The sequence below is a fragment of the Sorghum bicolor genome, chromosome 3, assembly GCF_000003195.3.
Source record: "Sorghum bicolor cultivar BTx623 chromosome 3, Sorghum_bicolor_NCBIv3, whole genome shotgun sequence".
Taxonomy (NCBI): domain Eukaryota; kingdom Viridiplantae; phylum Streptophyta; class Magnoliopsida; order Poales; family Poaceae; genus Sorghum; species Sorghum bicolor.
The window spans coordinates 71,157,466-71,172,555 of record NC_012872.2 but is presented as its reverse complement, the minus strand read 5'-3'; the positions used below and the strand labels follow the sequence as shown (position 1 = coordinate 71,172,555).

Sequence of the window (15,090 nt, the reverse complement as noted above, 5' to 3'; positions counted from 1 at the left end):
ACTTTACATGCATGCATGTATATGTATGCAGTGAGATGGAATGGAACGTACGAGTACGTCGTCTCCTGCTGGTTGCTGCATGCCCAGATACATGGTTGGTTCAACTTGATGTCCACAGGCATATATGGGTGCTTTATTTGATGGATATACGGGCGTCAGCAATTGGTTTCATGCACCCATATATCCATCAAATAAAGCACGCACACATGCATTATGCATGTATATATCAGTAGATTGGGATTAATTCCCTAATCCTCTAGGATGACGAGAGAATGGGAATATATACTGTACACATCGTTGAAGGTATCAAGTAGCAGCTCTTCAGTCTTTACTGCATTTGCAAAAGTAATCCCTAATTTATCAAGGGGGAAAAAAAGCTAGGGAGAATATCATTACGTTTAGTTTCTGAATTGGTTAGGACGCATGGTTTAACAGTGGTTGTTAGTTGGTGTGTGCATGTCTGCAGATAGATGCTAATCCGCTTATGCTCTGCCGTCATCTGTGATCTGTGTTCTGGATGCAGGTGGATTTTTTTATTTTGAAGTTGACATCCTATATTGTGTTGTGCGACAAGTTGACTCGTTTGAGGATTTGTCTGATTATATTAGGAAAAAGCGCCACTTTAATTAATTTTCTGTTATATATATATATATATATACTCAAAATAAATAAACCTATAAGTCAAATTATTTTAAGTTTAATCATTTTATTATAGAAAAAAATACATTATTATTTATAATACTAAATTAGTCTCATAGCTACACCATAAAATATATTTGCATAATCTATTCCTTTGGTGTGATAAGTATTATGATTCTTCACTATAAAGTTGATCAAACTTAAGATAGTTTGACTTAAGATGATTCTAGTTGTTGATTTATTTTGCGACCAATGATACAACTTGTGATCTTCTGATGGATTTTTAGGGTGATTCTAGTATTACTTCAGCACTGTTTTTGAGCCCATTTAAGCCCAGCCTTGACCAATTCAACTTCTTTGAGATCCTTAGACCCCCCCCCCCCCCCCCTCGATAGTATGATCAAAGGAAAAAAAATAAAGCTCTAACACACATTATAGCAAATGTGTCCAAGCACTAAACTTACATTCACTCTATTGTATCTATAGTCTTCATGAATATCCTTTGCGCCACACTCCAAACGCCAATCCAAATCATCGGGGCTAAGACACTTGTAGCCAATCAGCTTATGACTAACTCAAATACTGCAAAAGAAACGCTAGTCACAACTCACTACAACACTTGTGTCCATCCATCATTAAAATCCTAAATCAACAAATTGGGTCCTACATCGATAATGCTTGTCCTCTTCTCTGTTCTATAATGAATAAATAAACTCAATAATTTGGGACAACATGCAAGGTTTATGCGATCAAGAAACAAGAACCACTGTACCGTATTAATTCCTTGCGGCGATAATATGTGCTCATCGACGAGTTGAACCTCCACGATAGGAGAACGTCTCTGCCGCGCGCTCTGGTCCAATTCGCGCGAATATATGTGAGCTGTGAGGTGAGAATATGTGGTAGCAGTCGACAGTCGTCGTTTGCTTTTAATTTGGCCACCTGCAGGAGATGCTACTCGTAGAGCGCTTTAATTTTGCAGCAATACTGACACCTGATGTTGCCTTGTTCACTTAAATTTATCGGCGCTATTTTTTATACTCCATGCATCCCTTCCACATTATATAGGTCATTTTCTTTTTCGTGAATGTGCCTTCTCACATGTTTCATTAAGAGAAAAAAAAATTACATGACACGGCTACAAGATATAGCTCTCATTTTAATCCCTCCATCCCAAAAAATATAATTCTTGTTTTATGAGGAGTCAAAGAATCTTAAATTTGACTAAGTTTATAGAAGATATTATCTAGATTTTGATCTCTGCAGCTGTCGGCGCTTGTTGCGTCCCTCTAGTCGTGCTGCCTACGGCGTTTAATCTCCTAATTTTTTTCATGTAATCACAACCACGCGTCTACTGCTTTCGGAGTTTTGGTAACTAGGGATTACCACTACTCTAATGCTTTGTAACAAAACTCTTTTTTTTTCTTAAGAAAAAACATGCTTAGACATCATCGCTAAAAAAAGATTTTGATCTCCAATTAGATTTATTATAAAAATATATTTCATAATTAATCTAATGATACTTACATTAATATTTTCTTATATATATTTGATCAAAACTAAGAATATTTGACTTCTCGAAATGTGAGATTAATTTATGTTTTTTTAGATGGAGGAGTATAACTTAAATTCTCTAATTTTGATCAAGAATATATCAATAGCTACACAACATTACAGTTGGGACAAAAAAGTGTAACAATTTGGAATTATTAGAGAGCATATTTTATAATTCCCTGCTGCTCCCATTCCCACGGCCACGGCCCACGATCCACCCACACCCGGCCCGCCTCTTCCTTGTACGAGTACGAGCGAGCAATGTTAAGCTGCTGACGCTAGCTGCATGCACCCCAGGCGTTCTCAAACCTCCATCGCACATCGGCTACGACCGCTCTATAAAGCTCGCCACCCCCACACACCCTGCCTCTCACACTGCACACCCCCAGCATATCGACGACAGCGATCTAGCTCGCTCGCTCGAGAGATCGCAATTTTTAAGCACGCGGTCGCACTGTTCTTCTTCTTCTTCTTCCTAGCTACACCATCGGCTAGCTGCATATATATATTGCTTCTAGTTAATCGTGCAGGTAGTAGCTGCGCCTGCGCGCGAGAGTTCATTTTTATCACCTATAGCTATAAGCTTCTTGGTGAACGAAAGCAGCTGCTAGAGAGATCGATCGATCGAGACAGAGATCAGATCTAGCTATCAGAAGGCAGGCGAGCGAGGAGGATGATCGGGTGGGGCGACGTGTACAAGGTGGTGGCGGCGACGGTGCCGCTCTACTTCGCGCTGTTCCTGGGCTACGGCTCCGTGCGGTGGTGGCGCATCTTCACGCGGGAGCAGTGCGACGCCGTGAACCGTCTGGTGGCCTTCTTCGCGCTGCCCTTCTTCACCTTCGAGTTCACGCTGCACACGGACCCGTTCCAGGTCAACTACCGCGCCGTCGCCGCCGACGTCATCTCCAAGGCAGTCATCGTCGGCGTCATCGCCTGCTGGGCCGCCAGGGTCACCTCCGCGGGCAAGGGCGCCGGCGCCGGCGGCGGCGGCGGCTGGGCAGGCTGCGCCGTCGGCTGGTCCATCACCGGCTTCTCGCTGTCCACGCTCACCAACTCCCTCGTCGTCGGCGTGCCCATGGCCAGGGCCATGTACGGCGAGTGGGCGCAGCAGCTCGTCGTCCAGCTCTCCGTCTTCCAGGCCATCGTCTGGCTCACGCTCCTCCTCTTCGTGCTCGAGATCAGGAAGGCCGCCATCGGCATGTACGTCGACGTGCCGGACTCGCCGGTCAAGGACGTCGAGGCCGCCGCCGACGCCGCCTCTGCGGCCACCGTCGTCGTCGTCCCCGTCGTCGTCGCCAGCGACAAGCCCTCGCTCTGGGCGCTCGTCAAGGTGGTGGCGCACAAGCTGTCGCGCAACCCAAACACGTACGCCAGCTTCGTCGGCATCACCTGGGCCTGCGTTGCCAACAGGTACGTACGTACGTATTGCATCCTTATACCTACCTATACACATGCAGCTTGCTTCGGTCTCCATGCATGGTTCAATATGATTAAATTTTAACAATCTGCATGCCTAGTAATTCAGCATATATTGACGACAACACGTACGCATCTACCAATATATATATATATTTCATATCCAGTCAGTATAAAAAGTAAAATTTAGTAGGTGCATGCTGCACAGGCCCCTACAATTAAACTGTCCTGTAGATGATTCTGCTAATTAAATTACATGCATGCATGCTGATTCCTTGGCACTCTTGTTGCTATGTGTGGCTCGGGTTTGCCGGTTTATGGTAGCTAGTGCGAAATGTGTGGTAGGCAGGTAGCTAGGTACCAGAATTGTGATCTGACGTGTAGCACACCTGAAGTAATATTAGATACATATTACATGGTGACGGTGTTCTCTGATGCTCAGGCCAAATAGCCAAAATGGCCCTGGACCCAGAGATCTCAAATGGCCTAATCCATGTCAACCATGAGTTTATTTAATTCTTGCCTCCGGTTAATGCTTGCCTGATGTCGGATTACGCCAAGCTCAAACATGCATGTCTGACGATGGAATAATACTGCCTCTGCTCTTTTGAAACTGAACAGGCTGCACATCGAGCTGCCCAGCGCCTTCGAGGGGTCGGTGCTCATCATGTCAAAGTCGGGCACAGGAATGGCCATGTTCAGCATGGGTGAGTATTTTCTGTCTCCTGAGAAGCTAGCCCCATATATATATATATATATATATATATATATATATACGAACACTACACTGTGCATAGAAAAAAAGTTGAACACACACTATTTAATTTTACTAGATTAATTAATTTGTCAATCTTTTCAGCAAGTACATGTAACACATGCTCTGCTTGTCTCCGAAAATCTCACTACATACTGAATAATAGCAATGAGTGAAAATTAATTTATGTTGCGAGCATTAGCAGCAAGCTAATCTCTAGCAGTGTGTACTGTAGGATAAGACTGGATATTGATATTAGCTATATATACTAGCAAATGCTAAAATGCACGGTCAATTAATCTCCGCCATACGTGCATGTACGCTAGTTCTCTTGAGTGACTTCTTAACAATTCTTATTCCCACTCATTTCGATGAATTCTCGTATCCAATACTCCAGCCAACAATACATATATTCTATTCGATAATCGCCAACGTATTTCTACCAGGAATATAATAACCCCTGTCAAGAAAAAAAAAGGAATATAATAATCCCCTAAATAAACAGGAACCGAACAAACGAAAGGCATAAATTCTGTCTGCCGCATGTGTGCATGCCGTAATAACGTAACTAAAAGGAAGTGAAAAGTGTTTTTACCCAGCCATGCGTATACTGGTGAGACTGGCACTGACAACTTTCTGATGAGGTCGTTTTCGTTTGCAACGCGTGACGCTGCAGGGTTGTTCATGGCGCAGCAGGAGAAGGTGCTGGCGTGCGGTCCCAGCTTCGCGGCGCTGGGCCTCGTGCTCAAGTTCGCGCTCGGCCCGGCCGCCATGGCCATCGGCTCCATCGCCGTCGGTCTCCGCGGCGACGTCCTCCGCGTCGCCATCATACAGGTCTCCTTATTAGCTTTCTTTTTTATTTAAAATATACGCACGCACGCGACAGTCTTAGCTTTTACCACCACTTTAGACCGAAGTCTCGTAGCTTTACTTTTGACAAAACGTTTGTAGTACGTCGCTTGACGACGATCCCAACATAGCACGTACGTACGAGTGATCGATACATGCACACAGCACGCACGGCCATACTTTTTTCTTTTTGATATATTTCATTCTACTTTAGTTTTAGGGGGGGAAACGATTTCGCAAGGTCATTAATCATGATTGCATTTCACCGGCATTAGATCTCATCCACAGAAAAATATTATCACACCAGCCGCCCGAACGATTATGTTGAAGACTGAAGAGTCACGGTCACTGCAAAACTAAAGAATTAAAAAAGTTCCGTTTCCAAGCTAGCTAATAGCTCATGGCTAATATTAGATATGGCCAACTATTAATTGCTATTAGCTAGTTTGACTTAACTAATAAAATAATTGTTAGTTGGATATTCAGCTAATAATTAGCTGACCCGTTTGGATCCACGTACGGGAGCCCTATGGATCCAAACAGAGCATAAAGGTTGCATCATATATAAGCATACATTGAGCGGGAGAGTGTCATGGGAGAGACAATGGGAACAAATGGAGGATCTCTATGTGAAAACCACACACGAATTCACTACGAGAGACTTGAGTCCATATATGCCAGCACCAGGACAGCACGGCACCACTAACTGTAACCACTTTGAGCTTTATTACGACCAGTATTGGCTGCTTGCACGGCCACAAACATGAACCTGCTAGATATAGCTTAAAAACTAAGAATGACCAAAGACGCAATGACATTAATTACTCCCAATGTTCGTGCAAGTGCGCAATCCAGACAATACTTGTTATCACCACCATTGTAGTTTAATCAAGGTTATCCTGACCTTCAGCATTCATGATTTCATATCATTCAGAAACAGGGGTCAAACAATAAACCATGCATGGATCCTATTCCAGGAACATGGAACACACAGACCGGTACTGCTGTTGTCTGAAAATGTTCGTCGTTGCTTTTAGGGTAGTGTTTTCGTGACAAACTTGATAAGAGAGAACATCATTGAAATCCGTCTCAAATTTTAAAAAGTGTACACAAAGCAAACAGAGCTTTGTTCAAATAAAATGCAGCATGGGCGTCATACCTCGTAAAGCATCTGTTTTTGGCATGTTCTAGAGCCTGACCCCACAAAATTTGCGGTCATCTGCCAAGCAAAATGCCATGTCAAAAGACTCAACCTGGGAAGTCATCACCAACCACTCATCTGATGCATAATGCATAATGATGAATCAATCTACATGATGTTAGTTAAACACCATCACAAGTATTATAACAGACATGTAAAGTCCGATGACATAATTCTAAAAGCCTGTAGTTGCTGTTGTGGACCTTGCACTTGTAGGGTGCACCAGGGCAGACCTACTCATCATGTCAGCTAATGCGCATTTCGCTGGAGATGAACTAACCTTGATCACAATATTTGGTTTGCTTTGTGGGGGAAGCAATTTTTTTTATGAACACGATTATATAACAGAAGAGTTCTGTTTTTCGTCTGACTAATGTCTCCGTCACTCCTTCATAATACCCCATTTAGACACTTCTAGCCCTATATACATATGATAGAAGGATGTAAAAGTGGTGTATGGTCAGTTTTGCTCAGGGAGATAGGAGCTTCTGGATGTTCGAAGATAAACATTATTTCCACTTGTCATACTGGAGGTAACTAGGGGAGCCTTATGTCAGAAATGGCCTAAAAAAATGTATGAACTCAAATCTAGACACCAAGGAGTGGATGCCTTAAAAGAGGTGTCAATTGCTCTTCCATCCAGGTAGTGGGGTTCAAGATGGCAAGTTTATCAGCTAGCACCTGCCGCTTGGCGGCTTGCGTAGGCCCGATTTCAGGCATATCGAGATTGTGGCCCCTTCCAGGGTCATTGTTTGCCTAGTCTAGGCCTTCTTAATTAATATATAATCCGCAGCCTTTCTGCATGGTTCGTTAAAAAAGGCATATCAAGATTATATGTGTGCTATGTTAATCTCTTCAGATTTTATGGAACTTGTGCATAGCCTAACATTTCTACAAACATTTTGCAGGCTGCACTACCTCAATCCATCACATCATTTATATTTGCAAAAGAATATGGGTTGCACGCTGATGTTCTTAGTACTGCGTAAGTATCTTGATCTGGCTAGGTAGTAGTTCAAGGTGTGCTCCTGCAATTTCTCGGTTAACCATATTGTTGCTCAATTTTGCAGGGTTATTTTTGGGATGCTTGTCTCCTTGCCGTTGCTAGTTGGATTTTATATTGTTTTAGAGCTAATTAGGTAGATGACGGGGAATAACCGTTGATATGTGACTTCCCTTGAAGCTGCTCAAACAATCATACTAACAAGTGCTATGAAGTGCCTCCTGTTTTTGTTCCTCATTGCACAAAAATGCAAGGGGGTTTATTGAGTATTATCCAATATGTTTTAAATGTATTATGTAAGGATGCTTATTTCATTCTCTTATTCAAATGAATGAGTGACGTGCAGACTTGCTTCTGAATTTGTTACACTGAGCCAGCCTAGGCACTAAAAACTGATATGTATCTTTTAAAATCTTATGAATATATTTGAAGTCGCCTCACCCTCACTACATACAAGCCAACCAAAGTTTGCTCATAAGGAAATGTATAAAAGGACAAAACTAAGAGAGGATTAGAAAAGACTCCAACAGCATTACCTCAGTATACTTTTGATCATATTGCCTAATTCTTCACCACGGTCCTCCTGCACATGGTGCCCCGCCTGCATAAGTCATTGCACAAAATAACATGAAATTAAGAAAAAGGAAGAAATAAATCCAGAAAATGCGTTAGTCATTCATGCACAACCATTTGTCATTATGCATGCAACACAAACCACACTACAGACCACCCCATGCACAAACAGTCATGAAAATGATTGAACTTGAAAATAGCTGGTTTTCATGACAAACCATAGGCAGCTCTACAATCTTCTGGTTTAGGCCTCCAAAAAAATCTTCAACCCCATCATAGCTCAGCCAACGATCTCTCATGCCCCAGCATACTGTTGTCTTTGTTTTCCACGAATTACTTCTTAAAATGTTTCTCATGGATTCAATGTAAGCCTTAAAAGCATCCAATTTAGAACATATATGAATTAAACAAAGCAAACACAAAGCTATAGATGAGGGAAAAACACCTTAAGGTCCTTTTTCATAGCTTTGCTTATTGCATTAAGTGCAAACCCAGAGGAACCAGAGACAAGGTATGGCCTTCTATACACCATAGCATCTTCTTCCTTCATCAAGTATGGACCACAACTAGTCAATACCTTATCACTTGCTCTGAGAGGATCCTGAAAGAATTCAAGTGAAGGAGTTACATCTGAACACAAAACCAAAACAGCTATAGGGTGAAAATTCAGTTGACATTGATGCCTGCTGACCTGAGAAAATATCTCGCCCAACAAGAAGTTGCTGAATGAAGCCAAGGTGGATGGAAGGTTTACATGTTTATCAGTTATCTGGAATATAAAAATACTCTCAGAACAGTGTACAATGATGAAGTTTTGAAGGCGGAGATGTATTTATTTATAACCATAATGTCCCTGCAAAAGCTATGCACTAATTCAAAAAGGACCTAACCGGTGGATTCACTAGTACAAGATGATTCAATTTGTCTTGATGTTCACTAGCATATTTGACTGCAACCGGAGCAAAGTAGCCCTGCAAAATTTACATTCTCATGCAACAAAGATCAAAGAGATGGATTCATAAATGCTTCCATAACGAGAAGAACCTGAACAACAATAGAGAGCTTATCAGGAGCAACAGCATTGACTAGAGATTCCAAGGATGAGGCATACTCTGGAACATAGGAGTTCACACTATTAGGTCGTTCAGAATGCGTTGTTTGGTTGAAACAGAATAATGAGTATGTGTCGACCATTTACCATCAAGAGTATAGTCAAAACCATATTTTGGTTGAGGCTTATCAGAAAATCCAAACCCTGCAGACACAAACTTCTTTGCTTTCAAATTAGATAAATATCATTCTGCCCCCAATCCCAGTACCGGGAAAACAGTAAATGGGTATTTAGAAGGTCATAGTGCTGTTGCATGATTTTACAGTAGACTTTGAAAATGAAGAAGTACAATCAAATGCTGGCTAGTGGTGCTAAAGATATCCCTCCGGACAGCTTTATAAGGCGAACATGCAAAACAAGATTCAAACTTCACAATCTTTGACCAATAATTTGGTGAACAATTTTTAACTATTGTAATACAAACTTGATATGATTAGATTCATGATCAAATATACTATACAATGATCATAATTTTATAATCATAAAAATTATAATATAAAATAAATGAATGGTCGGTCCATTTATAATTTGGGTGACCGTGCCATGTTTGACTACGCCTTATAAAGCTGCCTGGAGGGAGTAATACTCTTCAGGCATAACTGTCAATACTCCAAAACATTTTGTGCCAACAGAAACACTAATATATGCATGACTTTTGTTTCCCTGGCAACTCAACAGAATACTTTGCATCAGAACCATTTAAAATTAATGAAACAGCTAAGATGTGTGTAAGTGCTCACCGAGCCAATCAAAAGCAATGGCATGATATTTGTCTGACAGTACAGGCATCACATTGCGGTAAGAGTATGCCTGTAATGAATTGTGGTAACAATCGTTTAATAGAAGTGCGGTAGCAACAGTCATCATGTCATGAAACCATAAATATCAGGACATTATCAGTGTAACCTAAAAGTGCTACTTTGATTATTGGACACATCAATTTGCTTATTCTGATATTAGCCAATCTTCAGTAGGGCACATGAAACTGAGGTAAAGACATCTTTTTTTTTGAACCTCAAGACATATCTCGTCCTTACAGTCTACCAGTTTGCTATTTATGCAAGAAAGCTTGAAGCAATAAGAAGATAAAACCCCACCTGCGATGGCAAGCCGTGAATTAAAAGCACTTTAGGATTAGAAGAGCTCCCAGCCTCCACACAGAACCATCTGCATCACAATGAGAACACAAATGAGAGCTGTCTCCTGTAATGTATCAACACACTTCTCAAGATAGTAGACACCTGGCATGAAAGCGAAAGGTCGAATGCAATACACATTTTTGTACTTTTCACCCTGCTAACCACTTACTCAATTCACCTGAAAACGTCATCTGAAGATTGAGATTCTGATCCCATCGTCAGGCCAAAGAATGGATCTTTTGCCTTCCCTTTGTCCCCGTATATTTGGTAAGCATTTACCTACATTTTGCAGTTTAACGTCATCAGATCAGAATTAACGTTCCTACTGCACCTAATGCACTCGTAGCTAATTACACCGCACCAGGACATGCGCAAACACACGTGTGCACACTACAAAGGCAAATGTGTTAGGGAAATATGCGCCCATTTTTCAGAGCATTCGTCAATTGCAAAACTAGGAAAAGCAGAAAGTTTCACACGAAAAAGGAAAAGTAGAAAGTCTCACTCAAAAAAGGAAAAGCAGAAAGTAGTACATACCATTTTCCCTTGAGCAAACCATTCGTCTGACTTACTTGGTCCCTCCCCGTACTTCCCTGTAACAATCAACAAAAAAAATACAAGAAAAATATAACAATAGCAATCAATTCGAATCGAACCCGGCTGATAAAGCCCGGAATTCCCCAAATCACCTCCACTGAACGAGAAGCCATCCCCAATGGACTCCTCCGCGTCGATCAAGTAATAATCCTACACAAAACAGAATACGCAATCAAACTAAACCACAAACACAAATGCGGCGATGAAACATTATGCCCCGTATCAGCGTCGCCGGTACGGTTGTGGACATCACGAAACCTCATCCTTGGGGAGCGCGGCGCGGCGCCAAGAGGTGAGCCTCCTACTCCTTGGCCGGGTGCAGCAGGGAAGGGTGGTGCGGAAGCGCGGCGCGGTTATGGCGGGGCCAACTGCGGCGAGCTGCGGCCCCATTGGAGGTGCGTGATGCTGCCATGAGGGACCCGATTCCAACGGTGTTTTGGAGGGAGGAGCCGAGGAGGCGAACCGTAGATAGGGTTTGGTTGGTTCGCGCGCCTCCCGCCACAGTTTTCTTTGTGGGCTGTCTGTTAGTGGCATACTGGCTCCAGCCCAGTTCTCTTTGCGGATGGTCTGCTTGTGGTGGCTCAGCCCAGTTTAGCTTACAATGTACAGCCCAACAAGTAAAGCTACTGTACTCTGTCTAAACAAGTAATTCTACATAAAATACTTTTAGCATATTAAATCCTTTTATTAATCTTCCAGGAAGTTAAAAGTTTGTGAACTTTGAACCGAAGTATAATTTTGAACTATAATTTGGGACGGCAACTTTGCAAACATACCTGAAACTGTTTTTCCTGCTTACTGTTAATGTTAAGAATAAAGAACATGGTACTAGAAGATTATAGCTGAGAAGAACGAACATGGTACTAGAAGATTATAGCTGCATCCTCTGCAATGCCTCAACAGATGAAACCCTTCTACTGCACTGTCCTTTTGCAGTCAGTGTTTCTACTGCACTGTCCTTTTGCAGTCAGTGTTTGTTGGGATGGTTGAATGTGCAAATTGATCATAATCTGGATCCCTTCCGAACCCAGGGAAAGGACGATTGGGAAAGCTAAAAATCACCATGTTTTCAGGCCTGAGGCCTTGTTTAATTTCCAAAAAATTTCAAGATTCCCCGTCACATCGAATCTTGTGACACATGCATGAAATATTAAATGTAGACAAAAACAAATACTAATTACACAATTTATCTGTAATTCGTGAGATGAATCTTTTAAGTCTAGTTAGTCCATAATTGGACAATATTTGTCACAAACAAACGAAAGTATACAGTAGCCAAAACCAAAAAATTTTCCAAACTGAACAAGGCCTGAAACTCTTTCAACGATACAGTCATCATAAACCTGAAAACTCGTGCACGCATTAAAGCATTCAATACTTAGAAACCTGAAAAGTCTTAAACAAATCTTGTACATTGCCAGAACCTGTGGTGAACCTTTAGCAAAAAATCTCAGAAAACATTAACTGAACATAATAGAAAACCACAAGAAATGCAAAGAAAACCGAGCACGCATATTTTTAAGTTCAAACATCACTTATTCATGATAAAGCATACTGCTGCACCATGCACGCAGATTTTTAAAGTTCAAACACCACTTATTTGATAAAGCATACTGCTGCACCAACTGTTCCTGGTAAAATACTTGGGACACAACCCGTCCACGAAACTAAACTGAATTACAAGAGAAACCACAGATACTTAAAAGAGGACACCCTCCATGGCAGAGACCACAGGCACAAAGACAACGCAGGTACACAGCAGCAGCTTCGACGACCAATGGCTTACTGCCCACCACGGAGACGGAGCACCAGGTGGAGGGTGCTCTCCTTCTGGATATTGTAGTCGGCAAGGGTGCGCCCATCCTCCAGCTGCTTGCCAGCGAAGATCAGACGCTGCTGGTCCGGGGGAATGCCCTCCTTGTCCTGGATCTTGGCCTTGACATTGTCAATGGTGTCCGAGGACTCCACCTCAAGGGTGATGGTCTTGCCGGTGAGGGTCTTCACGAAGATCTGCATGCCTCCCCTAAGGCGGAGGACAAGGTGAAGGGTGGATTCCTTCTGGATATTGTAGTCGGCGAGGGTGCGCCCATCCTCCAGCTGCTTGCCGGCAAAGATCAAACGCTGCTGGTCTGGGGGAATGCCCTCCTTGTCCTGGATCTTGGCCTTGACATTGTCAATGGTGTCTGAGGACTCCACCTCAAGTGTGATGGTCTTGCCGGTGAGGGTCTTCACAAAAATCTGCATGCCTCCCCTCAGGCGGAGCACCAGATGGAGGGTGCTCTCCTTCTGGATGTTGTAGTCAGCAAGCGTGCGACCGTCCTCAAGCTGCTTGCCAGCAAAGATGAGCCGCTGCTGGTCTGGAGGGATGCCCTCCTTGTCCTGAATCTTAGCCTTGACGTTGTCGATGGTGTCAGAAGACTCCACCTCAAGGGTGATGGTCTTGCCAGTCAAGGTCTTGACAAAGATCTGCATGCCTCCCCTGAGGCGGAGAACCAAGTGGAGGGTGCTCTCCTTCTGGATATTGTAGTCAGCAAGCGTGCGCCCGTCCTCAAGCTGCTTGCCGGCAAAGATGAGCCGCTGCTGGTCTGGGGGGATGCCCTCCTTGTCCTGAATCTTAGCCTTGACGTTGTCGATAGTGTCGGAAGACTCCACCTCAAGGGTGATGGTCTTGCCAGTGAGGGTCTTAACAAAGATCTGCATCTGTAGAAGAAAAAACAAGCAACATGATAAGTATACGGCGGTAGACTAAGGAGGGAAAGAAACAGTCAGCAACAAGAAACAGATATACATGCTAAGCACATAGGTACTATAGAACCAGCAAAACTGCATCAGCATGTCACCATCCAAGTAAACCAAAGAGCATGCATGGGCACGAAGTAGTAAGTAATCATCAGTAGCAGCATATATCTTCATCTATTAGGCATGCATATGAAACAAATCAACATCCATCTCTTCATCTATCTAGGCGTGTATATGAAACAAATCAACATGATAGTAACGCTCAGTAGCAGCATATTCCATCTATCTGAAACGAATAACATTCATGTATCTTCATCTATCTAGGCATGCATATGATTACAAATCAACATGATAGTAACACTCAGCAAACAACAAAACTTCCAACTATCTAGGCATGCATATGAAACGAATCAGCATGATAATAACGCTCAGCAGTAGCATATAATTTCCATCTATCTAGGCGTGCATATGAAACAAATCAGCATGATAATAACGCAAGTAGCAGCATATAATTTCCGTATCTGGCATGCATATGACACGAATCAAAATGATAGTATGGCTCGTCAGGTAAAAGGTACAGAGCAGGGTATATTGACTCCTTCACAGTAATTGTATTTGGTGATAATACATGCAGGTACAAATCAAATAATAAGCCCAGCTAGTTAAGACAACTATTTGAGCTACAAAGCAGGAACAAGAACATAGAACCAGGTCACAAAATCTGCACCAAGAATTAAGAAAAGCAGGACCAGATCTATCTCTACGCAGCAGCCAAAGAAATCATCAGAACGATCCCACCTAGGAACCGCTTACAAGCCAGTCATCTACGAACAGAAACCCACCTAGGAACCGCTTACAAGCCAGCCATCTACGAACAGAAACTCGCAATCTAGATGAGAAGCATCTAATCTAATCACATAAACTCGCCAATCTGAGATGGGAAGAGAAGATTAGAGGGGGAGCCGTACCTTAGAAGCGGGTGATGGATTGACGAGGCTCACGAGAAGAAGATCGATTGGGATTGAGAGCGATGGGGGGCTGGGTTCTCCTTGCTCCGAACAACACAATGCGAGATGAGATTGGGGAAAGGCGAGGAGGGGTCCTGGCTATTTATGTTGGTGGAGAAGGAATCACCGTGCCTTTGGGCCCGTGGCGGTTCCGTTCCGTGCGAGAGAAATCCGCCTCGTCTCCGCCACGCAATTCCAGGAACACGCCAGCGCAAAGAGTCCAACGCGAACGCGGAACGGAAGGCGAGCCGGCCGTAGATAGAGACGGAGGAGGTCAGAGCTCTCCAGAAGGAACCAGTGACGGAGTGGACACGGAGACGTCAGAACGTCTGTTTCGTTCGTCGCTGGTTTGTGGCCGTTAGACCCGACGCTGTTAATGCCTTCTCCCGTGATTCCGTCCGTGTTTACCGACACTGAGACGTGTGGCCCATGAGTCAGAAAACCTTTGTGCAGATTTTTAGAGAGTAAAATAAAAACACACCATGGCCTTGTTTAGTTTGCGAACAAT

At 43.0% G+C, this 15,090-nt stretch overlaps 3 protein-coding genes across 6 annotated transcripts; 1 reads left to right on the top strand and 2 right to left on the bottom strand.

Moving 5' to 3' along the window:
* On the top strand, window positions 2,497–7,771 carry LOC8079793 (probable auxin efflux carrier component 5a). 2 transcript variants are annotated; one of them, XM_021457370.1, is made up of 5 exons: window positions 2,497–3,611; window positions 4,231–4,316; window positions 5,040–5,197; window positions 7,322–7,398; window positions 7,484–7,771. In XM_021457370.1, exons 1-5 carry the CDS (start codon window positions 2,867–2,869, stop codon window positions 7,519–7,521), a joined length of 1,104 nt encoding a protein of 367 aa, XP_021313045.1. In that variant the 5' UTR covers window positions 2,497–2,866; the 3' UTR covers window positions 7,522–7,771. The 2 variants fall into 2 exon arrangements, with proteins under 2 accessions (XP_021313045.1, XP_002458992.2); XM_002458947.2 differs by having other exon boundaries at window positions 2,515–3,603.
* Window positions 5,916–11,269, bottom strand: LOC110433990 (haloalkane dehalogenase 2). Of its 3 annotated transcripts, XM_021457368.1 has the most exons (14): window positions 11,095–11,265; window positions 10,929–10,986; window positions 10,777–10,832; window positions 10,418–10,518; window positions 10,198–10,267; window positions 9,841–9,910; window positions 9,188–9,244; window positions 9,034–9,101; window positions 8,880–8,960; window positions 8,681–8,758; window positions 8,435–8,590; window positions 8,208–8,360; window positions 7,953–8,017; window positions 6,156–6,431 (listed from the first exon to the last, which is right to left on the bottom strand). In XM_021457368.1, the coding sequence occupies exons 1-14, from the start codon at window positions 11,224–11,226 to the stop codon at window positions 6,428–6,430; spliced, it is 1,149 nt and encodes a 382-aa protein (XP_021313043.1). In that variant the 5' UTR covers window positions 11,227–11,265; the 3' UTR covers window positions 6,156–6,427. The 3 variants fall into 3 exon arrangements, with proteins under 3 accessions (XP_021313044.1, XP_021313042.1, XP_021313043.1); XM_021457369.1 differs by lacking the exon at window positions 8,208–8,360 and having other exon boundaries at window positions 5,916–6,431; window positions 11,095–11,269; XM_021457367.1 differs by having other exon boundaries at window positions 5,916–6,431; window positions 8,435–8,758; window positions 11,095–11,267.
* Window positions 12,350–14,806, bottom strand: LOC8079792 (polyubiquitin). Its single transcript, XM_002456800.2, has 2 exons — window positions 14,544–14,806; window positions 12,350–13,536 (listed from the first exon to the last, which is right to left on the bottom strand). The coding sequence occupies exon 2, from the start codon at window positions 13,534–13,536 to the stop codon at window positions 12,619–12,621; it is 918 nt and encodes a 305-aa protein (XP_002456845.1). The 5' UTR covers window positions 14,544–14,806; the 3' UTR covers window positions 12,350–12,618.

Coding starts and splice junctions, on each gene's coding strand:
- LOC8079793 (XM_002458947.2), top strand. CDS start 2,867: ATGATCGGGTGGGGCGACGTGTACAAGGTGGTGGCGGCGACGGTGCCG. Junction 3,604..4,230: donor TGGGCCTGCGTTGCCAACAG/GTACGTACGTAC, acceptor GAAACTGAACAG/GCTGCACATCGAGCTGCCCA. Junction 7,399..7,483: donor GCTGATGTTCTTAGTACTGC/GTAAGTATCTTG, acceptor TCAATTTTGCAG/GGTTATTTTTGGGATGCTTG.
- LOC110433990 (XM_021457367.1), bottom strand. CDS start 11,226: ATGGGGCCGCAGCTCGCCGCAGTTGGCCCCGCCATAACCGCGCCGCGC. Junction 10,519..10,776: donor GGTTTGCTCAAGGGAAAATG/GTATGTACTACT, acceptor TGCAAAATGTAG/GTAAATGCTTACCAAATATA. Junction 8,018..8,207: donor AGATTGTAGAGCTGCCTATG/GTTTGTCATGAA, acceptor TGACTTATGCAG/GCGGGGCACCATGTGCAGGA.
- LOC8079792 (XM_002456800.2), bottom strand. CDS start 13,536: ATGCAGATCTTTGTTAAGACCCTCACTGGCAAGACCATCACCCTTGAG.